Raw genomic sequence first — 26,205 nt, forward strand, 5'->3', positions numbered from 1 at the left:
GTAGTCAATAAAAGCAAACAAAAATTTGGGCTGTGGTCAAATTGCCAAACACGGCACTACCAACCACCAAAACACCCCAATTTACTTTCTCGTGACCTTTCCCTCCCCCAACAAACTCAAGCCTCTAGCTTAAGCACATTCATTAATCCATACATTATTGGGTCAATCCCAATCCCAATATATTCAACATTTTGATGTATAAAAAGAATAGAGAATGAAAGTTTTGATGTGTTTTTTTTTTTTAATAAAATTTTTAATATTAGTTATATTTAAGACGTTATTCAAAAATATTACATCGAATGGAACTTAATAATATTATTATTATCGTATTTATTCTATAAAACTCAAATAACTTGACATAAAAAGACAAAATAATCCCAAATAGATGCATCTATATGGAGTTCAAAAGTCTTGTATTGAAACATCTAATCTAAACTCACTTGCATTTTTAACTTACCACTAAATGAACATCATAATAATTTCTTTTAGAGAAAATGCTATATGTACAAATTGCTTGACAAATAAATTGACAAACATAGATTGAAATGACAAAAATACCCCACCCAATTATAAATTCACCACCCTGCCCTTAGCCACCCTCTCATCTCTTCTCTCTCTCCTTTTTATGGCTGTCTCTAGTAATTGACGTCTTGCTTCTCTTTATCGTTGCCTTAGGGCTCACCTTGCCTCTCGCTGATATATCCTTATCGTTGCTACCTCCCCTCAATCAGGCTTTGTTCGTTATGAAGTTTGATTGAGCTTTATCTATTTTGAACAAATAAAGAGAAAGAGAGAGAGAGCACAAAGAAGAGATAACAAATAGATAGAATTTTTTTATTATTTTACGTGTATAAGACTAGGTATAAACCTTACATTCTTAACACGATCCTACATTCTACAACATTCAATATTTTCCTCTTGAATTCAATTAATAGGAGAAACCACCTAGAGGGATATTAATGAGAAAATTTTTGAGAGTCACATAAGTTTACAAACAGATTTATAGAATGAGGATTAAAAAATTAAAATATCATTGCAATGTAATATAGACGAGCACATTCAAGCCTTTTAATTCTTATTATGTAAATTTATCTGTCAATCTATCTGCCCCTCTAAAAGAAGACAAGCATCCCGAGACACCATATATGGTACAATTGAATAAAACTAGATTCATTAGTTTGAAAGCTGAAACGTACGTGACATAAATATATATATATAAATATATCATATATATATATGTGTGTGTGCGCGCGCAAAGCCCACCCCGCCGCCACAACAAAACTGGTGGCCGCTTGGAGCCTCAACTCTGCAATTACGGCCTCCGGCAGCCACCTACGGCCGGCAATGGGGCTGCGCCGATCGAATTCCCGTCACCGGGGAGAATGCAGAAACCCATAATAATAAAATCAAACCACCGCGAGAAAAAACCAACATCACCCACGCCATCACATACACATATTACATGAGAGCATACATAAACATAAAGCATGAGCAATCTTAGCAACAGCACCACTACAGCTACGGCTACTGGAATTGTATTATGAAAGAGGAGACCGGTGGGGCGCTCCCTTTCTCCGGCTGCTCAGCGAGAGGACGATCCCCGCGGGCAGGAAACCGCTCCCTTTCTTCTTCTTCTTCCTCTCGGAATCGCCTCGCGGAATTCCAGAGCTGCCCATGGCGTCGTCGGAGCACGACGTCATGGCTCTGAACTGCAACGGGTCTTCCAGAATTGAGCTCGGAGTACTGATCTGGCCGTCGTCGTCGACAAGCTCCGGGCCGTCCATGCGCAGCCCCTCGAACTGAGACAGGGAGAAGTCCGATTCGCTGAACCGGTGCAGGATTCCAGATAAATCTTGCCCTTGATACACCATGTAATCGACCTGCGCATAGACACAATAACAACGTATCAAACCTTTATATATCCAGGCTGGATACATTTTGAAATACATAAATTTTAGCTCGTAACAGTGACGGGGACAAGGTCAAAGACACCGGACCTTGCAGGAAAGAGAGCAGAAGTGGAATGGCTCCTGGAGGATCCGGTCACAAGTGAAGCAGATGTTGGCTGAGCCCTTGCAGGATCTGGACTGTGCCCTCTGGTTCAAGAATATCACCTTCGCACTGTTTATGGTGTAGGGCTGCTCATACAAGTAAAACAATAGAACACCGTCACAGAATTCTCTAGAGAATTGTGGACACTTGTCTTGTCTTTCCAGTGATATATATATATATATACTATACTAGAGCGAAACGAAAATCATTATTCTAAAGAATTTGTGATCGTTAACCTTCTGATCTGACGTACAGTTTTTATTATTTTTTTTTAACTTGCAATTACTGTCTTCCCAGTAAAATCCCCATCTTTCTTTCAGAATGGGTGGCCATGGTCGTTTCTTCTAATAATGTATCCTAGCTAGCTAGCTAGCTGAAAGTCACTGGTTTTAAACGTAATGATGGTGATTTAATGTCACTGTCTTCCGGGTGTACAATTGATATAATATGCTGGCTTTTAACGTACGTATGCTGGGTGAACCTGAATTGAATTGAATAACATACAAACCTGGATGTAGGAACAGTCAATGAGCTTCTCGAGGTCGTCCAATCGAACAACATCGTGGTAGACATATCTTCTAACCTGTCACATGCCTTGAGAACCTGAATTCCTTCTTCTACTAACCCAAATTACTTAGTTGTATAATATCCGAAGCATCGTAGTTCATCAATTACTGACTGATTATTGAAATAGGGAATCAATTAATAATAATACCAAACCAAATTAATGCAGGGTGGGGAATTATTATTCACTCAATTAATAATTGTGATTTTGGATTTTCATTCAGTTTAGTTTGAAGCATGTTGTTGTTGAGTTGAGATGGTCTTAATTTGACAGTACTGAGAGTCAAAGTTTACAGCTATATATGAGTCAGAGTTTACAGCTATATCACAACATCATGTAGGGATGAAAAGTCGGGCAAACTTTCCATCGGAATTATTTTCCTGAGAAAATCCATGGAGGAGAGAGAAAATATAAGATGGCTTGTTGCTATTTGCAATTTGGGGGTATTTCCTTTTCTCTTTTTGGGGGGGTGAAGAGAAGTAGACACAAAGGGAGGGGCAGAAACGAAGCGGTGCAGTGCAGTGCAGAATTGGGTCAAACTTTCACTTTCACGAAAGCAACAGCTGAGGAAGCTTTGCAGAGAAAATAGAGAGAAAAAGGAAGTCTTCTAAATACGGGAAACAAAACAAAACCCAAAAGTGGATCAAAGCTCCCAACACAACACACAACACAAAAGCAACGAATGGCCCAATCTTAAATTCAACACCCCCAAGGGAAAAATCAATCCTATTCCTAGCCATTCAATCCATCCCCAAAAACCATGCCAAAAAAAAAAAAAAAGAAACCCAGAAATCCTCCATGAAATTAAGTTGCAGAAACAAAGAATACGAGAGGGAAGAATTGAAGTAGGTTTAGGTTTAATAAAAAAAAATGAATGAATAAATTATTACCTGAAGGAGGGGATGAGAGTGGTGAGAAGAGAGGCAGTGAGGGCAAAAGCTTTGGCAGCAATCCAAGCAGTAGATGTTCTTCTCATTCTTTCTCCGATTTTCATGGACCCCACAGGCAGCAAAGAATGTCTCAGCCATTAGGCCTTGTAGCCATGCAGGCTTCGTTACCATATCTCCACCAGCTCTCAAGTCTACTGATGATGATGATGATGATTCTCTCACCATTAAAATCCCCCCCCCTCTCTCTAGAAGCCTCTGGGCAGCGCCCTGGGCTGCCTATTTATATACACCCTAGTCTCAAATTCATGTTTGTGTATGTGTGTGTATATATAAATTGTACGGAGAAGAGGGTGGGAGGGGGGCGGCGAGGGTGCTTCGTAGAGCTAGCAGCTAGCTAGCTTTAGCTTCGGAGAGTTGAGTAAATTATGTTACCGCAAAGATCCTCCCCTATTTATAGCGGAGGTTCCAGAAATAGAACCCTTTTCACCAAATATATCTCTAAAAGAAAGTGGGTAATATGTGTATGTGTATGTGTATCTATCTATAGGAAGAGAGAGAGAGAGAGAGTGAGTGAGAGTGAGAGACAGGGTGAGACTGTGTGAGGAGGGCGGAGTGGTGGGTAGTGGGGGCGTGGGGTGGGGGGGCGGGGTGTCAATGGCGGGAAGACAACCCACCAATCTGTACTTTCCCTCTGCTGCCGCTGCTACTGCTGCTCCTCCTCTATGCAACGCAAAAGCCCCTTTCTTCTCCCTTGATTCGGGCGCCCCCAATTATGACCGGGCACTCCCCCTTTTCCCCGTTTTACCCCCCTTCCTCTTCCACCCCTCCCTTCTGTATATATCATCGGATAGATGCAAAAGTTATAAATTTATGTAGACGCAGTAATAATTATGTACAAATTTATACATTCACTCCTCATCACAAATACATTGCGACGCACAATAATTTTTAATCTCAAAATAAAATTAAAAAAAAAAATGGGTAAATGAGATGAAAAATCCCATCTCATTTTACCCTTATTCATATGGTTCGTTTGTTTTACCCATTAAGAAAAAAATAAAAATTATATTATAATTTATCTAAAGGTGTGAGTTAAGGTGAGGTCCACCTTTTTTAAAGATTAGTCAACAGATCCTAAAATGCCTCAAGTTAATAAAAAATAAAATAAAATTTTGACCCCATTTACCAGATTTAAGGGCAAATTACATTTTAACACCCTAATAATCTCTGGACCAAATTTAAAATTACTACACAAATTTTCTTATACAATATATATAGTTTAGGGAAGCCTAAAAGGATGGTAATGTAATTTACCTTTATTAATTAATAACAAATAAGAATTTAAAAATAACACACAAAAGTGATTCGAGAATTCCGGAATTTCAAATGGGCGATAAAGTTTAGATTAATAATGATGGAATATATAAATATATATAATATAATTATATATATATATATATATCTGGAGCCTGGAGGAAGGGCAGGGGTTGTCTTCTTTCAGGTGCAGTAAGTAGCCCTACCTCGTAATACAAGCTAGGTGATATGACAAAATTGTCCTTTTATTCCTCTTGTTGCTGTTTTTCTTTTCTTTTATTTATTTATTTTTTAAATTTCCACTCATCGAGTCACTAAAAAGAATTGTATTAGGTTGTATTGAATGACTCAAAGCCACCTAATGTAGTCTTGTTGTCTGGTAATTTTTGGGACCCGTGTCCCTCCCTCCCTTAGCCCACCCATGCCCATTGCTCTCACCCACCCACCCACCAAACTCAATAATATTAATTTATATCAAAATTACACCTTTTAAATGGTTAATTCAAATACATATATAACACACTACTTAACTTAATTTAAGAAATAATAATCATATAGGTTGGCCAATTGACGATTTGTTGTCGCTTGGGGTTGATGATTGATTTTGGGTTATTAAATTAGATCAACCAAATAATGAATGGCATAATTCTTAAAATGTGATGTAAATTTGTAATTAGAGTTGAAGAACTGGTGCCATTGTGGTTGTATAAGCCAGTGCCACCACAGGCTCATGGCCTTGAAAATAGCACCAATGGAATCTAAAGCTGTGACATTGTGGGCCATTTAATCAATTTTTAATTTTCAAGCTCATATCAACAATCATCCTACATTTATATAAATACTTGTGTGTGTGTGTGTGTGTTGCAAATCATTTGGAATTAATATCTTAATAGAGAGTACTTTTTTTCTATTTTAGGAAGAAAAAATATTGAAAAAACACAAGATGGGTTAGTATATGAGAAAAAAAACATAGAATGTTTTTATTGTTGTTAGCTCAATTATAAGGGATGGTTACATTAAATTACATTAGAGGTAACATATTATAATATCATGAATTAATAAAATATATAAAAAAAATAAACAATTTTATGATGACTTGAACTCGTGGTCACGAACGATACAATCTTTAACTAAACTATAATTTTGATGAATTTTTCTTCTTCCATCTCTCCCCCTTTCCCTCTTTTTTGTTTTTTTATTTATTTTATGCCAAGAATTTGTCTGTTGTTGGAGCCTAGGCCGGACATAATCCCATGTTTATGATTTTTCTTTTGGGCTTGAGGCCATATTTAAGACCCTTAACTCTAAGTTCGTGGTGTCCCAAAACAGCCAACAAGGTCATGAACTTTAACCCAATTTAGGTCACGAATGCTTTTTCTTTGGGCTTGAAAGGGCCCAACTACTTGAGGTTTTTCTGGGGCATGCCATTCTACTTGACACCACTATCGTGGGCTTACATAATTTGTATCTGACCTTGACAATATTTATTATCAAATTTTCAGATCATGAATATGTTACAATTGAAAATCGTCTCAAACTTCAAAAATGTTCAACATTTCCATACCATTGGATTGAGTGTAACTGAGCACAAAATGCAGGATATCAGTTTACAGTTGACATCGCTTCGCTTTGCTAGAAGCAACACGAGGAAGAGATAGATCAGAATGCTTGCAACAAAGTTACATACTAAAACAATTTCTACAGGCGAATCTTCTGAAGAATGCATTAGTATTCCACCTTGTGTCACTCACTAACATTGGTTAAGAGTTTGATGCTTGAACTGATTAGATGAGTCTTGCCTGCAAAATGAAGATAGTTTTAGCTGGTAAGATGTGTTCATTATCAATGACCAAAGAGGGAATTCACTCATATCCAACTAATAAATAATACAAATATGCCATGATGAGTATTATTGCATGCTTGCTGACATTAATCATCTATTAGACAACTTCTTACTGTTAGTTAGAACTTGATCCTTAAAATTGTATTATGTTACTCCTAAAATTAAAAAAAAAGTGAAGTATCCTAGTGTGTGAGGCTCCTCACAACCCTGTGACCTTCCCGTCCCAAAAAAAAGTATCCTATTGCAACCCAAGGCATGTCCTCTAATCCTAAAAATTGTACTATATTCAAGATGAATGTATTATGTTGCGCCTAGCAAATCTAAAAGGCCCTATACAGTGCACTTGCCTCCATGATTTTGGCAAGCTCGAGAGGAGTATGAATATGCCCTTCGGAGTATAAATTGCTAAAGAGGGATGCTAAGGATATTATGAATTTCAAAAATAGTAGTTTGGTAGGAGGTGTGTATAAGAACCTTGGTCAGGTTTTCTCTTTGACTTAGGTGACAGTTAGTACTGGGCAATACCATGTCCAAGTGAAGTGCTTTTGTTGTGGGAGGAAGATGTTGGATACAGTTTTGGTTTAGCAAAAGCACTTTTGGAGTGGGAGGTAGATTTCAGAACATGATCTTAGGCTTTCGCAACACCCATGGAGTGTCAAACCTTTTTCTTTGGTGAAATTCTCAGAGTTAGTTTAGGCCCCTTGGGCCCTTTTAAGCTCTAAGGACTTGAGTCACAGAATTCCATAGCCTTCTCTCTCTTTTTGTTGGACATGGGATTATGGGAGTTATGATCAAAGGAATTACTCAATGAATGTGAAGATACAAACAATACATTGGGACATCTCGATCACTCCAAAAAAGATAGAAATTGCATGTTCTATAAAACCAAAAGCCAAAGGTATAAATATGGGGGCAACCAAGGAGAGATTAGAGGAGTATTTCTCAAAACTATCTAATGAATATGGAGAAATAGACATTACGTTTTAGACACTTTGATAACTCCAAAAAAGGTAAAAATTACATGCTCTGTAAATGTATTTGTCTTAACAAAGTGAAGCAAACTAAGAATAAAATGAATAATAGTAAAGCAGCTACCAAAAAAAAAAAAAGGAGTAATAGTAAAGCAGCTAGACTGGATAAAATCTTGACAATATCATAGAAATATATAGGAGAATATGATATTTTATGGTTAAAATAATTATTTCCCGTGATTCTCAAATCAAAGAGGATCCTGACAAATAGAGAAAGAAGACTCTAGCCCCATTTGGATGATTAAAAAGGTGTTAAAAGTTGTGAAACTTATAGAAGGGTTAAGCTAGTAAGTCATCTTATGAAACTTTGTGTGTGTGGGTGCCGGGGGGGGGGGGGGGGGGGTGGTTGTAATTAGTTAGATAAGGGTTAAGGAGAGAAACTAGGGTCTCTAAAAACCAATTTGGTTTTATGCTTTGCAGGTTAAGGAAACGAAAGCTGTCTACTTACTAATGAAAAGGTCCAGAATAATCAGAAAGAGTTGCACATAGTGTTTACAGATTTTAGGAAAAAAAAAATCTATGGAGATGGTCTTCAAAGAAATCCTCTGTAAGACCATCATTGTTGTATAGCTCATGATGTTAGGCAATTGCTTACCGACATGTGTAAAATATGAGCATAATTAGATGAGAATATTATGGTGGATGTAAGACCATACAAGAAAAGACAAAATTAGAAATGAGATTATTTATATGGAGGTTACAATTGCACTTATTGAAGATAAAATTAATTAGATGTGTTTAAGATGGTTTATACAAGTGAGACAAAAACCAACAAATGCACATGTGAAACAAGTGAATGGACTGAAAGAAGTTTGTGAAAAAGGTAGAGGAAGACAAAATAAAGCACAGTTGGGAACTTGTAGACATGATGTGTGATATACTGGGCTTACAAAAGTTGGGACAATGGATAAAAAATGATTGGAGAAGAACTAGAATTCAAGTAGCCCACCCATCTTAGGGGGTGTTTGGCTTTGAGTTCACAAGCAAGTTGAGTTGAGTTGGGATTTGAACACTCTTAAGAGTTTGGTAAACCAAAAAAATGGCCAAAGTGGGTTGAGTTAGGCGAGTTGTGTTGGCTTAAACTCAACCTCACCAAATCCCTGTGGTTGAGTTTAAGGCTTTTGAACACGGAGCCAAAAAAATTTCAAAGCCCAATTTTGTCCTTATAAAATAGGCTATACAAATTTTATTTCCTTTCATATCCTTTATCCTTTATTATATATATATATTTATATACAATATTCATGAATAACTTTATGTCCTTGTTGTCATTTTGCTGTCTCAACTCACCTCAACTTGGCTAATTTACCAAACACCCTTTTATAATCAAACTCATCTCACCTCACCTCAACACACTAAACTCAACTCACCTCATGCCCAAATGGGCCCTTGATGGGATTAAGGCCTTGTGATTGTCATGACTTGAAATGAGGGGCCCATAACAGGCGCCTAACCCTTGGTAATATATGCCTTTCTATACAAATTTGGGTGCATACAGTGATGTGTGTTATATTATTATTATTTGTATCTATAATGTACAAGGTTAGCTTGCAATTAATCCACAGCTGTAAATTCAATGCTCAACAATACTACAAAATCGTAGTACCACACCTTAGAGAAGGAGAAGAAAGCTTTTTGAAGTAGGGAAGCGTGTGCAAGTGTATCAATGCTAAAAGGCATTGATAGATACAAAAGAAAAGGCTGTTTGCACTTGCCAAAAATATGGATTGACTAAAACAATAATGAGCAACAACTACACTTACCACAATTTTAAGGGCTTAAGCCATCACAAAAGCATAACGTTTTTATGGTCAACAATATGGCGAAGCCCCAAGCAGAGACTCCAAGCTAACAAATTGATGCTGTAGGAACCTGTAAACTGATTCAGTTGTCATAGCTGCTATTCGTACTACAACACCTACCCCCTGCATACATAGAATCAGCACCTAGTATGTAACTCAACTTAATTGAATGGAAAAGCTAAAAAATTAATATGGTGACAGTTACTCACCAGATTACTTACAGAAAGAAAAATTAAGATGAATCTCTGTTAATAATCCACATAAAAGTTTAATCACAAATATAATAGTGATAATAACAACAACGATAATCCTTCAGGGGAAAGGGGCCGTCCATCTGCAACTTGCATTAAGATTCACAAAAAATGATCATTTACCCTTAGCATTGTCACTTTAAACAAACAAGCTCCCTTTTCCTTAACATTCAGTTATGTCAAAAATGAGTAACTATCTTTTGTAAATTTTATTGCTCTGTGAAGGGGCTAAAACACCTGATACTTCAAACAGATGATAATAGAAATCTAAAATATCCTGAGCAAAAATTTGTCAATTTTTTAGGTTCTTTGGCTCAATAATATGGCAATCGTTAATATGGAATGTGTGCATGTGCTGGAACTTGCAGCCAGAGTGGGTGTTATTGCTTCATTTTATCATACTGTACTTTATAAGCATCACATCAGAGGATGGCCATGTTCCGACATCTGTGGAAGAGGTCAAAATGATCACACTTGTAGCCACATCGTGCAAGTCACAACTGTGAAGTCGAATGAATGTAATTACCTAGATAGGTAGCCATTGGCACTATCATTGAGTAAAAGGTCCAAAGAATGGTGAGATATTCAGATGGAATCATTGAAAGACCAAAGGTGCACATGAGACTGATCTGGAGCATTTACACATTTAACCACCAAGGTGGCATCAATAATCTGACAGGCATTTTGGGACCAGGGAACCAATGCCTTAAATCACTTTCTTAAAGCCCAACAGACAGAGCTTTATAAACATTTCTAACCAAGGTAACAGGTCTGAATTCATTTAGTTCCAGCCCCTCTTTCATGGGAATAAGGGGGTTGAAGAAGGCATTCGATTTTTCCTATAACACCTAGTCACAAAAAACAAAAACTGCTGCCATCTCACCCTCATCCCACTCAAATTCTTCAAAAGAGCAAGAACATCTTCCTTTTTTATTTTCAAAGATGGACTTAGACTCCAAACCGAGCACATGGTGGTTCCGCAGCAGTAGTGGCAACAGCTGGCCTGCTCTACTTTTCCTTTTTTTAAGTGTATATATATATATATTAATAAATATGTGCATAGATACACATAAAATAAGCATATAACACTAAATGTTTTTAGTGCCAAAAAAATGCAATAAATTTTTTATTATTAAAAATAATGTATAGTCATAAAAATTAAAAAATATATATATTGAAAGCATTTTTATATCCAAACTGTATTAACTATAAATGGACTTTTGTCAATATCACTTTTTGTAATTTGAATGCTAAAAGCACTTTTTTCATTGGTTGGCCAAACACATATAACAACATTAAAAGCGTTTTCAAATGATCTAGTCAAATGCTAAACTACTTTTTATAAAAAGTGATTCTTACGACAACAAAAATTTCACAGCAATACCAAATAGACCCTTAGACTTAGCATTAGCCATGAGGTGATTATGCTAGGGCCAGTCACAGCACACTTAGAAAGGCCAACACCATGACAATGTGCTATAAATTGTATCACATGATGATTGCATGTAGATTTTGATGGACCAATAACTACCTTATAGTAGATCGATTTGGTATAAATACCTTAGGGCCAAAGACACTACACGAAGCGATAAAGTCTGGTTTGGTCAAGCAATGATCAGTATCTGAGTTCCCATCGCGTCCAAAGGAAGAGGAAGGTATATGCAACTGCTTTGACATTATCTTCCTCACATGTTCTTGAACTTGGTTTTGAACTTGCTGTAATTTTGGCCTAAAACAAAAGAAACCATAATAGTTTTAGCTCATTAATCTTTGATTCATACATTCAAAATTGAAAAGCAAGAATAGGATACAAAGTAGCCTGACGAACATGAGCCTTAACAGTTTACTGTCCACCTACCCCAAGAGTATGACCATAGCAAGAACTTGATAGCCTTGCATGCGTTCATCAAGAGCAGTGCTACTTCCTTTTTCCAGTAATATCTATGTCAACAAACAAATTTTAGATGATAAACTATGACATCCAGATGCATGAAGCCTAAAATTGGTTTCCCAAACTTTACTTCATACTTTAATAAAAAAATAGGCAAAACAGTTGGTGCATATGATTAATAATTTCACATGCATGCATAAAACATTTATCGTTTCAACAACATTAAATGAACTTGTCTCCAGCATTCTTCTTTTATCAAAATCTTCTGTACAAATATACTTTCTTCCATTTTTTTACTATATAAACTCAATAAGTTCTCTGCATTTATTACCATATTAACCAAAACACCAATAGAAGTCTCTTGTCCCCAAATTTTGGACCCAATCACAAGACCCAGATTCTTTCATCAAGCGTACACAAAATTTATGTAAAAGGGGCTACTGGTCTTACACAGTTTTCAGAAAACAACAACTCTTAAAAGGCACAATAACTGTGTTAGTTCTCTGATTGTTGGAGAGCTTTTAAGGATTATAATTAGACTTCCGGATAAATTTATGTCAAAGAGGCTACTGGTCTTACACAGTTTTCAGAAAACGAACAGCTTTTAAAAGCACAATAACTGTGTATTCTCTGGTTGTTGGAGAGCTTTTAAGGATTATAATTATAATATACACACCATATCCCACACCCCAAGAACGCAACAAATGAATAAAAAATTTGTAGGTCTAAAAATATTAGGATTGATGCACTTACACCACCTATTACAAAACTCTAAAACATATAATCAAACAATATATCTGGCAGCTTGGGATCAAAAGTGGAAATGAAAAATAGGAAGGATAACAAACTTATTTCAAAGTACATAAACAATTAGAGAATAAGATAATCTTCAGCTAAGTTCTGATGCTACAGGCAAAGAATAACTTATAACTTTCTTTTTATATATAAGTAAACTAGTAAGAATTCACAAGAAAGGTGAATATAATTTTGGTGCAAAATAAAAAAAGAATAATACTGCAGCATATGATTAGTTAAAAATGAGTGAATGCAAAACTTAGAAGAGACGACTACAGAAAATGGAATGTTGTCAAATCACATTGGACTGGATGCATGAAATTACAAAAATAAAATACTGAAAGACAATGTTTAGCTGCCCCACATTATTGAAATAATATTACTACAGTAATAAAACCAGTAATTTGTGTCCCTGACCCCATGGTGGCAATAATATGGTCAGCATTAAGAGAGTTCTTATCAATAGTCATCACCAGAGAATGTCATAGTGATGTTCTTATCAATAATATCAATAAATTAAAATTTAAGCAGAAATAGCAATAAAAAAAGGCCAAAGCAAGAAGAAAAGGAGGGAGCGAACAATTAGACAAATTAACAGTAAATATTCAGATAATACATTTGTCAGATAGCTTAGTTGATGAAACTCCTTTCCAGTTTTTTTAATAAAGAATTGGATATATAATGACCTCGTCTGTAGTCTCTATAAGCTTGCAGAAACTGTTCCATTTCAGGACTAAAGCCAACACAATTATGCAGTATTTTTATAAGAACATCATCAATTGAACAGCAAGAAAATCAATAAATAATTGAATCATTTGCAAACTTGTCTTATGACAATGATCTCCTCAAAATGTTGCTGTTAATTAGCAGTGGCATAATTAGTAGACAACTACCTTAAATCAGCAAAAAGAGGCTATTACCGAGTCAAGAAACAAAGGCTGATTGCCTTCTAAGAAGATGTGATTGGTGCTTTTATATAGTTCAAAGTCCCATCTTTCTCCACTTTCATGACGCCCACTAGTAATCCAATCAACAATAAGCAAGCTTGAATCAGAAGCCACAGTGAAAACTTGTTTTTGGAAGTACTTTGCAGTGGAGAAACATGTCACTGGATCTGGAATCACAGCCAATAGAGCGTTTCTTCCTACTCTTGCCTACTGGATGGCAAAAATTAGCAACTTCTAACAAGCACTTGTTTCACATGAAACAAATGACATATATGACACATTATGGGCATGTGGTATTGAGATGGCAATTGGGAAAGAAAAATGAGGATCCAACAGTAAACACATTAGATGTTCCTACATTATATTTTGCTATGTCAAAATAAAAGAGATCATTTTCACATTTTATATATCACAGCAAAGAGGAACAAGAAGTCCCTAATGTCTTACAGAAATCTGTTAATACAAATTTTGAAAGACTTGGAGAACTTTGTTCAGATATATTGGATCAATCATCCAAAAAGATGGAAAGACTAATTGTGAATGTTACCCATGGAGCTAAGGAATGATGGTTAAAATGGGAAAGTGGTGTTTGGCATTTCATGTAATAGTAAGATTATATTAAAACTAAAAGAAAATTTTATAAGATGGTTATAAGACCAACTTTTTTGTATGGTACAGGATGTTGGCCATAAAACACCAACATGTAGAAATATGAGCATAACAGAGATGAGTATATTACAATAGATGTACAACTATATGAGAAAAGATAGAATTAGATACAAGACTATTCATAATAACGTTAGAGTAGCTCATATTGAAGTTAACATGATAGAGACACAATTAAGATGGTTTTATCATGTGAGAAGAAGACCAATAGAGACTCCTATAAAGAGAGTGGATAAAATGGAATAAGTTTTTAGCAAATGAAGTAGAGGAATTTGGTGGAAAACTCCAAGACATGATAAGAGTTATAAGAGTCTTACAGAAAATATGGCCATAGGTAGAAATGTACAGTGAGCTAGAACGAATGTAGTCAACCCTACTTAGCAGGTTAAGGCTTAGTATGTTGTTTTGGGAATTAGACCTTTACAAAATTTAATAGACTAGAAGAGGAGGATTAATAGGCATCAATTCATTTTTTCACTTGTATTTAGTTCCAAAGAAATTTTCTTCAAACTTGATGGGATTTATAACTTCATCCTAAAAGATGTTCCATGTGTGTTCTGATCCAAAGTTATTTTTCTTCAAACTTGAGATATGTTCAATGTGTGTCCAAGTGATAAAAATTAGCAGCATTCCTAAAATTCTAAAGAAACTGCAGAAAGAAATTTAGAAAATTGTAAGGATGCACATCTAACAAGAGACAATGAGTGTTAGAGAACCCCCTTATTGATGGTGTTCATGCTTCTTAGGACTTTCCACATTCAACATCTAGTTTTTCAAAACAAAACCACTAAATAATCAATTCTTAGCAAGTGAAGTTATATCCACAAGTGGATTCACAGCCATGTATGTCCTTGGTGATTTGAGGACTAACAAGACACCTACAAGTACCACAATAAAATAACTGATTGTCGCACCACAACTAAAAAAAGTGAACTGCTAGAAAAATAACATGCAAGTGATCACATATTAGACATGAAAACTATAATTAATTTTTCATTTAAGTTCTGAAACACTGAGAATAGAATATTTAAAAGTAAAAATAAAAGAAACTGCAGTTCCCTTTCTTCTCTCCGTATCAATCACAGGTGCAAAAGGAAAATAACTAGCAGACTTCAATAAATAAAATATTTGATGATATGATCCTGACTATGAAGGGAACAAAAAATGGCACAAACTGAAGAAACTATGCATTTTTTTCCATTTTAGGAAATAGCATACCTACCTCCAAGAATTGCTCAGAGCACTTCAATCCAATGGACTTGTAAACCTATATTCAAATTTCAAAAGTAACACCATACAAGAAACCAAGACATAAACATAGATGATATGGTATTGTATAAGATATAGAATACACCATATCCATTGTATCCTTTAAATGGCAACGCTTAAAAGAAATATGAGAATCAGATGAAATGAGTGGAGGTGCAACAGAATTGACCTTTGTGGAGGCCTGGGTAGTCAAAACAGTGGTGCAACTATCTCCAATTGTCAAATGACATGAAATAGAATCTCCCTGTCGGTAACATCAATTTATCAGTAGAATCGGGATAAATTTATACAGTGGGTTTATTGTCTACACAAAATAGTTTTAAACAGAAATATCATATTGAGGACGAGGAGGAAATACGGAGACAATGCCGCCGCCATAAGTGAGAGAGTATATCCAAACAGCATCAGTTCGGGAACTAATGCCCACCTGAGAAATCAAAATAATATCTAAACACAAACATATGACAGTAAAAGGAGAAATAGGCGAATGATATTGAAGCCGAGGGAAACGACCTTATTGGGGATGATGAATTTGAGGGGGTACTTAGAGAAGCACCGGGTCACCGTTGATTTCCCTCGGATTCTCTCCACTACCACCTTTCCTGTTTCCATCTCTCTCTCTCTCTCTCTCTCTCCCCCGCGCTCAGAGGTTGCGGCGATCGTTTTGGGAATTTGCAGAAGACGACTGGAAGAAAGATACGGCACCCCCCCCCCCCAAGTAAAAAATGACAAGTAGTTCTTTGTTGAATTAATTGACTATTTATCATTTTTTTTATTGTGAATAAATACTTGTTTATTTTTTACAGCGAGGAGAAAGACATGTACCTTAACTGTCGAAAGAAATTAAAACCTTTTAGAGTTGATACCTTTTCAGCTGTGGTCTCTCTCTCTCTCTCTCTCCCTCGCCATTCCTTTAAGACATCGCCGCCACCCATTCACATCAAGACCTTTAATCATCAACAAATGGACCCCCAAAAATCCCCAACGGCGACGTACTTATAAAGAACCCCATCGTTGGAGCGAGAGGGGGCCATTGGGAAAGATCGATTGACGTCGCCGCCGCCGAAATAAGGCGAACCGATTGTCACGCGAAACGGAAAGGGATGGGAGGGAATGAAAGGAGGGGTTAAATTGCTGTAAAGCTGAAAATGAACTAAAACCCTAAATTTTATTTATTCACAACTGAACCGTGCCTCTGTGTACTGTAATGGCATCCATGAGTTTGGAATTTCAACGGGCTACTTCACTGCGATATCCTCGCTGAATGGTAGCCATCATGTCAAAAATGTTGTAGATGTGATCTTTTGCGAACATGGAAGGGCCGCGAGCAAGAAGGATTTGGCGTCAGAGACAGAGACGGAATGGAACTCTACTGCCTTTGCACATTAGGCGCCTCTCCAGCACTGTTTCCTGTTGGTATGGCTTCTTCTTCTTCTTCTTCTTCTTCTTTACTTCCCCCCGTCCCTCCCTTTCATGGAAGCCATAGAATATAATTGTTGTAATCAAAGGAGAAAAGAATTATGAAAACTGTGCAGGTTCTGTGATTTCAAGACCTCTGTCTTCAATGAGCCGCTATTCCTTGTGGGGCGAAGAAATGCTAGGTTGGTTCCTGTTTCTGTGAATAATTTAATTGCGTAGATTTACTGGTGGAAGTGGTTCATTGGCCAAGTACTAAATCCTGTTCTCCAATATAATAACAGGTTTTTGCGAGTTTGGTTTTCGGTTGGGGTCGGTTTTGGTCTAACTGCAATACTCGGAGTGTGTATGGTCAGACCCAAAAGTCATGTCTTCGTGCTGTATCTCCAAGTTCCATATTTCTCATTATTTCCTTGTTCTTATATCCTTTGTATGGCCAACCAGATTCTTCTTTGGGAGGCAGCGGAAATGCTGAATTTGTATCAGGGGAATGCCTGGCTTGCGAAACTCTTCAGTGACTCCTTATTTGGGATTTCCCCTCCGGTTAGTGCACCGTTATACGCTTCATTTCTTGATTACATATTGATGGCTTTCTGTAGTGGCCATCTGGGTTTCTTGGACTTATAGAAGTTACTCTATTCTGTCTAAAAATGTTAAGAGTTTGATCCTTTTGCTTTTTGTTTGGAATCCTATCCATACTCATCCATGCAATATTGATGCCATTGAAATAATAGATGAATGTGGAACATAGAGGTTTGGATCGATTAACTCATCGTTTCCATTGTTTGTGTGCATTGGAATATTTGAGAGATAGGGAGATGCTTCTAAAAGAGATATTGGACCAGCTTTGGAACACTTCATATGTGCATCCTAGTTTCCAATGCCATACGTGTATGTTTTTGAAGTATTGATCGGCATATTTACATATAGTCATTGAGGCTTCTGATCTTCCTGCTAACCATTTTATGCCATCCGAATGACTTGCATTGGATAGTAATGTATGTTAACTTGCAACAAATAAAATGAGTACTCACACTAACTGTACTTCTAAAAGAACATGTGTTTGTGTTGGGAGGTTCTTATCAAGTTTTTCAACTATTTACTATCAACACTTATATTTCTTCTTCATCCGTTTCTATACTACAAGAAAGGTACGAAGATGGTACCACCCATTTTGAAAGAACGGTATAGAGATGGTGCCATCCATCTTTAAAAACACAATGGAAATGGTTATGCTGTGTAATCCCCTCTTCCACTGCATCTGTTTGTTTATTGTGAAAACCTCAAGTTTAGTTGTCAAATTGATTGAATAAGTTTTGATAACATATATTTGGTGTTTAGGCACGAGTAAAGTTGCTTAAACTGTAAGCCCAATGCAGCTGCTTAATGTTCGGGCTTATGGAAATTCAAATATTTTGGTTTCAGTGATTTTACCTTTTCATCTTCTTGCTATAAAGCCACTAAGGCTATGCAATGCTGTCTATTTTCAGGTTTTTGGATTGAATATATCATTCGCTGATGTTGGATGCATTTGTATATCTACAGTTATATCTGTAACTGCACATGAATTTGGGCATGCTCTAGCTGCTGCCAGGTTAAGTTTTTTCCATTCATGTTGTCTTTATTCTGTGGTTATACTTGCTTTTCTTACATATCATTTATTTATTAAATGAGGTAAATTCTATATGTGAACTTAACATTCATGAAAGATTAATATATCATGTGACCTCTATAAGCTGGCTGTTTGATCACAGATATCCATATGCATAAAACTTTATGTACGTGGGCAACTAAAAGTGAGAAAAGAGAATAAATGCAGATGACCATTAGTGCTCTTAAAGTGGGACAAGTCCCTACTCCAATCACATCTAGGCCTAAAGGTGCACACGCCCTGGGCTGAGTTGAAAGGCATGTGCCTTATGCACTTGGATCATATTTTGTTCTTTTTTTTTTAATGATTTTTGAGTGGTTTTAGCATGATTTGTTACTTAAGAATCTGTTGTTTGGCCAATATGAAAACATATTCGCATAGATTGGTGAGAGACAAGCAAAAAGAAGGTAGTCGAAGGTTCCCTGGAGAGCCCAAGTGCCAGCAGCCTTACTGGCGAGTGAGCTCATGCACCCAGCTAGTTTCTGGCATGCAGACCTGTTGATTTTAGACAAAAAAAACTCCTCACTTTATCATTTGAGCTGGACAAATTTATACACAAATGGTAACTGCTCATATGATGGCAGTTACACAGAAAAAACTGCTACTTAGAAAAGAAATAAATGTATAATGAATGAAAAATTATCCATATAATTTGTCTAACTACCTAACTGTCTCTATTTCTTGTACATGGTTTTCTACATGACCCCTCAAGCTAAGCTGTAAATATTAAGGAAGCCCTACTTGGATCCTTACATCTTCAAACTGAGTCTTTGGTAGATAGTCTTCGATAGATCCTTGGTATGTAGGAAATCCACCTTCAATTTTTCTTTTTATGAAATGCCTATCTATTTAGGTCACTTTGAACATGTCAAATTGCTGTCAATATTTTAGTTAGATGACTAAAATATTGGGTGTTTGAGAGGTTTGCTTGACAACGCCTCTGCTGTGTTTTTAGTATTGGAATACTTCTTCTTTGCGACCTCCCATATTTCTTGTGTTGTCTCGTAGAGGGTGAAATTTACTTCGATTTGATGTGTCTTTAGGGTTGGAATACTTCTCCTTTGTGACATTTTCTTGTGCCATCTTGTGGAGGATGAAATTTACTCTGACTTCATTAGCCATGGAATTGACAAGCCATGACATTACCATATTGTTTTTTCGCATTCCATGTCTTTTTACTTCAAATTTGTTGAATTCAATTTAGGGGCTTCACCATTAAGATAATCATCTTTTCCTCTGTCGCTTTTGAATGTCATAACCGAATGTCCATTAGAACTAGGAACAATGGGTACTTGAGAGGAAAAAGAGGAGACTGCTGTGGTGAAGGACGCCATTGGGACGATGGAGGAATTTTTCAATCAGAAATGCTCTGATACTATGTTGATTTTAGATAGGAAAACTCCTCACTTTATGATTTGGACTGGACAAATTTATATTCAAATGGAAACTACTCATGTGGTGACAATTACACAGAAAAAACTGCCACTTAGAAAATAAATAAATGTATAATGAATGAAAAACTATATCTATAATTTGCCTAACTACTTAATTGTCTCTATTTCTTGTACACGGTTTTCTACAAGACCTATCTCTAGTGACCCCGTTTTTCATTGGCAGTGTTGCCAGAGGCAAGTGAACTACCTCCGGCCTATTCTTTCATTTTCTGTTGTTTGTGTTTTATTGATTTTTTTTTTTTTTTTGGATTTGTTCTCTGTTTTCACGCCTTTTTTTCTTTATTTGTTATTATTTTTTATTTCTATTCTGCCTAGTATATTATTGATGGAACTTACTACTTTTTTTTTTTTTTCTTTGACGACAAGTTTGTGTGTGAACACTTCAAACTCCAAGACACAAGAGCCACTTTCAGGTTTTAGCAAGTTCCATCAATATAAGTATTTTTATTAGAAAATTTGAATCCCTTATGATTATATTCTTCCTGCAAGTTCAAGCAATATAAGTATTTTTACACAAATATTTTTATATTTGTTATTTTTCTTTATTTTTAGATTTTTTCACTCTTCACACTTCACTGATTTTCTTTGTTTTTTTGCTGAAATTTGTTTTTTAATTGAATTTCAATGAATTGTTTATGTTGTTTTTTTGTAACAATAAAACAATTTATGTTTTTCTTCTAATTTTTTATTTATTTTGGTGTTTTAAACTTCTAGGTACTTCTCGAAATACTATAAGTTGTTATTTAACTTATTATGGTGGTTGAAATAATATTAGTTGTTATTATAGTAATATAGTCTTGGTTATTTGTTATTTCTGATTTTATGAGTTTGCGTTTACCTCTCTATTGGTGTATATCAAAAAGAATGATGCGTACTAAGTATTTTTATACAAATTTTGAATGTTTGCCCACATCCAAAAAAGCCTGCACCTTGGCTTGTGCCCTGTGCCTCAGGCTCCAACTACCTTGGCATCTCAGTGCACTTGCGCCTTTGGCAATATATGTGTTCCAAATGTTGAAGCATTATGTTCTTTTTCATTTTTATACATAAAAGAATAGATCTTCTGACTGGTAATGTAGGAATATCTTCTCTGGGATGCAGTGAAGGAATCCAAATAGAGTATGTTGCTGTATTTGTAGCAGTTCTAATTCCTGGAGCTCTGGTGGCTTTCAATGATGAGTTGCTGCAGGCATTACCAACCTTTGCTGTCCTTCGAATATTCTGTGCTGGCATTTGGCATAATGCAGCAGTGAGTGCCAATAGTAATTCATGTTCACATATATGGGCTTGGAATATAGGCGGGCAGTACTTTGTGCTATTTTACGTTTTTCTCAATTTTATATTGTTCACCTTCAACTTTCCCTGCAGTGTTGTGCAGTTTGTGGAATAGCATTGTTCCTTCTGCCTTTGATACTCCATCCATTTTACATACATGCTGAAAACCCTATGGTACATAGCACTGGATGTGCTTTATTTTGAGCTTATTGATTAGTTCACAGCTATATATACCATCCCATTTGACATTTTAATTTAATAGGTATTGGATGTGTCTTCTACTTCCCCATTGTCTGGTTTTTTGTCTCCTGGTGATGTAATCACATCTATAGATGGAATAAGCATTCATGATGCACAAGAATGGAAAGAGATTGCTGCTCGTGCACATGAGCAAACGCTTAAAATATCAAACCTTTTGGATTTTCACTTTACAATGACCAATGGCACCAAGGGGTACTGTGTTCCCCATTCATTGATGGAAGTGAGCGAGCGTGTTCAGTTAAGGGATGGCCTATCTACTTGTGCCAATGAGTTTATGCCATTTGCTACTCTTTCATCCTTTAATTCAGGTATGCTTGATGATGGTAGTATTGAGAATAATCATCAAAGCAACAGAGAGAGCATTCGTTGCTTGGTTGCTAAGGATATTGTTAAGCTTAACAAGTGTGGTAATGGATGGGTGAAATCTGCAAGCAACAAAAGTAGCTGCCTATGTTCTGAGGTACAAATTCTACCCTTCATGCCTGTCAAAACAAAAAGAACAATAGTAACAATGAACAAAAAGAATAAGAGAGGGTAGTCCAGTGTAAGAGGCTCCCAACACTACTTTTTTCTTTTAGGACGATGCAATACTCAATCTTATACTATACTGGAGAGATTATTTATTTTCTTTTTTTTAGCATGTCAACTATTTTTCCCAGGTCCTATGCCCACTATCTGTAAAAAGGAATAAATAAATATAATGAAATCTCTTCCATACAATACAAATGTCTCTGTATGAAGCATGACAATGAACAGATCTCTAATGCAATGTGTGACTGGTAATGGTTGTCACAGGATGAATCCTGCTTAACTCCAGTCCAGACACCAGGTTTAACATGGCTTGAGATCACATATTCAAGGCCTTATTCCTTGGAATGCAGGCAACTTGGAAGAAAATTATCAGCAGGTGTTAAGAGTCCATACTCTGAAGAAATGAATTGCAGTGGAGCCTTTGTTTTTGTTGGAGACGTAATCTTCATGGCTCATTCAATTTGGTTGACTGCATATCGTCCTCGGGGATCATTTTCTTTTGGTGCATTTCTCCCAAGTATCCTGGAAAAGATCTTTCTGTGTACATTTCACGTGTCTTTGGTATTAGCTTTTCTTAACAGCCTGCCGGTGAGTTTTCATGCTCTTGTTTGTTGGTTGGTTAATATATACATGTCCATCAGCATGCAAGTGACTCATGCTTGTAATATGACATAGATGGTCTGCTTGTTTGTTTGTTGGTTAATATATACATGTCCATCAGCATGCAAGTGACTCATGCTTGTAATATGACATAGATTGTCTGCTCAGACAAGTGCAAACAGAGATCAGTTTGACACCATATTCTAGATTTATTTGTTGAATTTTGCATTAGGAATTGTCTTCTAGGTCCATATTCCAAGTGCAAAGAGAGATTAGTTTGGCACCATATTTCTAGATTTATTTGTTGAATTCTGTGTTAGGAATTGTCTTGTTGGCCCATATCCCAAAAAGATGTTTGTAGCAAAATAAGTAGATAAAGATAAAAAAATGAACTCTTAAGCTTGATATGCAGTGTGATGGCCTTATAGAAGTTCTGCCAACAGATAGAGATCGTTGACAAGCTAAAATCCATGTAATCAACCCCACATAGTAGGATTAAGGCTTGATATGTATTTTTTACTTCTCAAGTGTTATTGTGAAGTTATAGAAAAATGTGTTGTATCAGATGATTATATGAATTATTGACTCATGAAGAGAATTTGTGTTTGAATATTGGTAATAGATCACAAGAGAATAGGTATTCAAGGTTCTTCCCACCCCGCTTTGTTTTTACAATGGATTTGGCCAGTCATGATTAAATGGTTGCTAGCTAGTTGTGTCATTCTAATTACACATCGCATGGAAAATCTATTATATTAACAATTCTTTATTTAAGTAAAGTAAGTATTGTGTTTTCATAATTCATACAGTCAACAGTCGATAGTTTTCTCTAATTATGGTCATAATTATAGGTGTACTTTCTTGATGGTGCCTCCATTCTGGAGGCTACCCTTTGTTACTTGAGGTTGACGGGCCCAAGGATGAAAGTTCTTCGGTTATGTCTTTTAGCAGGGACCCTTCTTTCTGTCCTCGCCTTCCTAAGGATCTTTCTTGTCGCTATATTATAAGCTTGAGGTTGGTATGCTTTCCCTATATTTTTATTTTTTCTACATTATTTCCAGTTTTATCCTTGACCGTTATGTCAAAATTCACTTCATAAATTGCAAGTTTTTGTTCTTGAACTCAATAGAATGAAGCTCTAGTGGAATTGAGCCTCAGTGGTCGTTGTTGTTGCTGCATTGAGTGAATCCTTGATTGAAAATAACTAAACTTGAGCAACTCTCTCTCTCTCTCTCTCTCTCTGAGGTATGACTTGACCGCTTTGTTCAAAGGTTTATGGAATGGGATGGATCTGGAGCCTTCTTTATCCGACGCACATGTCCACATGAGGGTTCTGATAGAAAAACTAAACCATGTGCTGCACATTTACTGGACACCTCTGCAGGGAGAAGCTGTAATCCATATTGTTAACTTAAATAGCACCGAGTGAGAGTCAGTTTCAACTTTCAGTGGCTTGATATCTTTCCTCATCATGGCCTTGCAAGCTTTTTAGCTCTTCTAGTCACATCATCACCTCAGACCCTTTTTAAGTTTTAGGTTGTTTAGTTGCATGAATTTTTTATTTGTGCTCATATTTTTATAAAAACATTACATCTTATGTCTTTCTTTAGACGCTGTTTGGCTTACCTTTTTTTTTATTAAGCTTATAAGCCTTTTTATTGTGTAAAGCTTTGAAAAGTTGGGTAGTGTTTAAATTGATAAAGTGTTTAGATAAATGTACTTTAAGGTGTCATATAGTTATGTGTTTGGTTTGAAAAAATTGATAAACAATCAAAACTTAATAAAAAGACTAAAATGGACATGTTGTTGAATAATATGAATAAAATTTATAAAAATATTATTTTTTAATAAAAATAAATTATAAATTGATGTATAACTAATAAAATTGTTACAAGTATTAAAAAATGTATTAATACGATATTTTATGTTTAAATTTAGGTTTAATTCATAAAAATGTTAAATATATTAATATAATAGGCATTAAAATATATATTAAATATATATATATACTCAAAGATGGAGGAGGTGCGTCGACAGACGATGGAAGAGGTAGTGATGGAGGCTAAAGGTGATGGTTGATAGGGATGGGGCTTAAGGCAACGGCTACCATGGAAGAAATGGAGGCGGTGGTGACAGCAAAGGAGCTAGAGAGAGGCAGCGACAGAGAAAAAGCAAAGGGATGAAGGAGGTGGGTAGAGATTGGAAATATGATAGTTATTTAAGAGTAAAATGGTAAAATACTTTGTCAACAAAATAAGCTCTCAATAGCTTATTTGGAAAAGTTATGGGGGATATTTTTTCCAAAACTTTGTTAAGCGTTTAAGCTTTTAGATTTTTAACAAATGTGTAACTAAATAAGATATATAGCTTATAATATGAAGAAAAAGCTTATAAGCGATCAAACCACTAGGCTAAACACCCCCTTAATCAAATATTTCCTTAAAAATAGTTTTATCAACAAACATTTGTCCATTATATGTACGAAATTGGAGCATATGATAGGAGAGATGTGAGGTAAATCACACCAAAGGTCACCAAACTTAGTGTGACCCTTTTCTAAATTCACTAAACTTCAATTCTTTGCAATTTGATCGCATTTAAAAAAATTTGGCAGTAGCCTTGCTGGAGTTGATGACGTGGCACTGAGATGGCAATCAATAATCTTAATCACAAGCCTAGAGGTGGCCCACATGTTGGTTATGCAATGAAAACGAATAAAAGGTTGTCATATGACAGTATAACCATTTTTTCCATGTCACCCATCTCTCTCTCTCTCTTTCTCTCCTCTTTTATCCCTCTTTTCCACCAAGACTACCTCTGCCACCACCATAGCAATAGCCATCATCCTCGTCATCAACACCTCCACCTTCTTTGCTCCTTCGTCGTTCGCCTCTAGTCACTGTGCCTTTTTCTTCACCTATTTGCCTCCAGTCACTACTGCTTTGCAAAACGAATGGCCTTTGCATACACACACACACATACAAATCAGAGGTGAAGAACCCTATTATATTTATTTGCAGGGCAAAGAATAGGGGAGGTGGTGACCGAAGCAAAGGTAATTGGAGGCGATAGGTAAAGCAATGGTTGTTAGCAGTGACATGTGAGGTAGCAGTGATCAAAGGCAAATAGTCGAAGAAACAAGGGCAATGATTAGAGGCGAATGGTTAGAAAGACGAAGGAGTGGAGAAGATGGAGGTGTTGATGCGGCAACGATGGTAATGGCGGTCTTGGTGGAAGAGGGATAAAAGAGAAGGAGAGGAAATGAAGTTGAAGGCAAAAGAGGAGGGGGGGGAGAGAGAGAGATGGGTGACATGGAAAAAGTGGTCCCCCACTGTCACATGACGATGTTTTATTAGTTTTCATTGCATAATTAGTATGCGGGCCATATCTAGGCTTGTGATTAGCATTAGTGATTGCCATCTCAACGCCACATCATCTACTCTAGCGATACTGTTGTTGTAAAATTTTAATGTAATCACATTGCAAAAAATTAAACTTTAGTGGCCAACTTAGAAAATAGTCAAAAGTTTAATGACTTTTGTTGTGATTTACTCGAGAAATGTAGTTAAAGTAGTTTTTGACAAGTGAAAATAAAGTTGATTGATGTCTTTATTAGGTAAGTGGACGAAATAAAAGTTTATAACAAATGAGGGAAGTAGAGATAAATACAAATTTGATGGAAAATTTTAACATTATATAGG

General features: G+C 36.1%; 3 protein-coding genes across 15 annotated transcripts; 1 reads left to right on the top strand and 2 right to left on the bottom strand.

The window, feature by feature from the left end:
- Nucleotides 1-1,389: 1,389 nt before the first annotated feature.
- Nucleotides 1,390-4,154, bottom strand: LOC127807221 (protein RGF1 INDUCIBLE TRANSCRIPTION FACTOR 1-like). 2 transcript variants are annotated; one of them, XM_052344899.1, is made up of 4 exons: nt 3,508-4,151; nt 2,561-2,635; nt 1,998-2,138; nt 1,390-1,880 (listed from the first exon to the last, which is right to left on the bottom strand). In XM_052344899.1, exons 1-4 carry the CDS (start codon nt 3,730-3,732, stop codon nt 1,539-1,541), a joined length of 783 nt encoding a protein of 260 aa, XP_052200859.1. In that variant the 5' UTR covers nt 3,733-4,151; the 3' UTR covers nt 1,390-1,538. The 2 variants fall into 2 exon arrangements, with proteins under 2 accessions (XP_052200859.1, XP_052200860.1); XM_052344900.1 differs by lacking the exon at nt 2,561-2,635 and having other exon boundaries at nt 3,508-4,154.
- Nucleotides 4,155-6,353: 2,199 nt separating this feature from the next.
- LOC127807769 (urease accessory protein D) lies at nt 6,354-16,273 on the bottom strand. 3 transcript variants are annotated; one of them, XM_052345839.1, is made up of 10 exons: nt 16,142-16,273; nt 15,830-16,001; nt 15,675-15,743; nt 15,486-15,560; nt 15,270-15,314; nt 13,355-13,588; nt 11,607-11,689; nt 11,309-11,477; nt 9,459-9,620; nt 6,354-6,620 (listed from the first exon to the last, which is right to left on the bottom strand). In XM_052345839.1, the coding sequence occupies exons 1-9, from the start codon at nt 16,249-16,251 to the stop codon at nt 9,507-9,509; spliced, it is 1,071 nt and encodes a 356-aa protein (XP_052201799.1). In that variant the 5' UTR covers nt 16,252-16,273; the 3' UTR covers nt 6,354-6,620; nt 9,459-9,506. The 3 variants fall into 3 exon arrangements, with proteins under 3 accessions (XP_052201799.1, XP_052201801.1, XP_052201800.1); XM_052345841.1 differs by having other exon boundaries at nt 16,183-16,199; XM_052345840.1 differs by lacking the exon at nt 15,675-15,743.
- A 310-nt stretch (nt 16,274-16,583) lies between these two features.
- Nucleotides 16,584-24,113, top strand: LOC127807767 (membrane-bound transcription factor site-2 protease homolog). 10 transcript variants are annotated; one of them, XM_052345831.1, is made up of 11 exons: nt 16,584-16,732; nt 16,852-16,917; nt 17,017-17,083; nt 17,177-17,275; nt 18,223-18,326; nt 20,939-21,086; nt 21,206-21,286; nt 21,375-21,833; nt 22,169-22,492; nt 23,356-23,518; nt 23,634-24,113. In XM_052345831.1, the coding sequence occupies exons 1-10, from the start codon at nt 16,629-16,631 to the stop codon at nt 23,509-23,511; spliced, it is 1,608 nt and encodes a 535-aa protein (XP_052201791.1). In that variant the 5' UTR covers nt 16,584-16,628; the 3' UTR covers nt 23,512-23,518; nt 23,634-24,113. The 10 variants fall into 10 exon arrangements, with proteins under 10 accessions (XP_052201791.1, XP_052201790.1, XP_052201789.1 ...); XM_052345830.1 differs by having other exon boundaries at nt 23,750-24,113; XM_052345829.1 differs by having other exon boundaries at nt 23,776-24,113.
- The last annotated feature ends 2,092 nt before the right edge of the window (nt 24,114-26,205 follow it).

This window comes from Diospyros lotus, chromosome 8 (genome assembly GCF_014633365.1).
Source record: "Diospyros lotus cultivar Yz01 chromosome 8, ASM1463336v1, whole genome shotgun sequence".
NCBI classification, from domain to species: Eukaryota; Viridiplantae; Streptophyta; class Magnoliopsida; order Ericales; family Ebenaceae; genus Diospyros; species Diospyros lotus.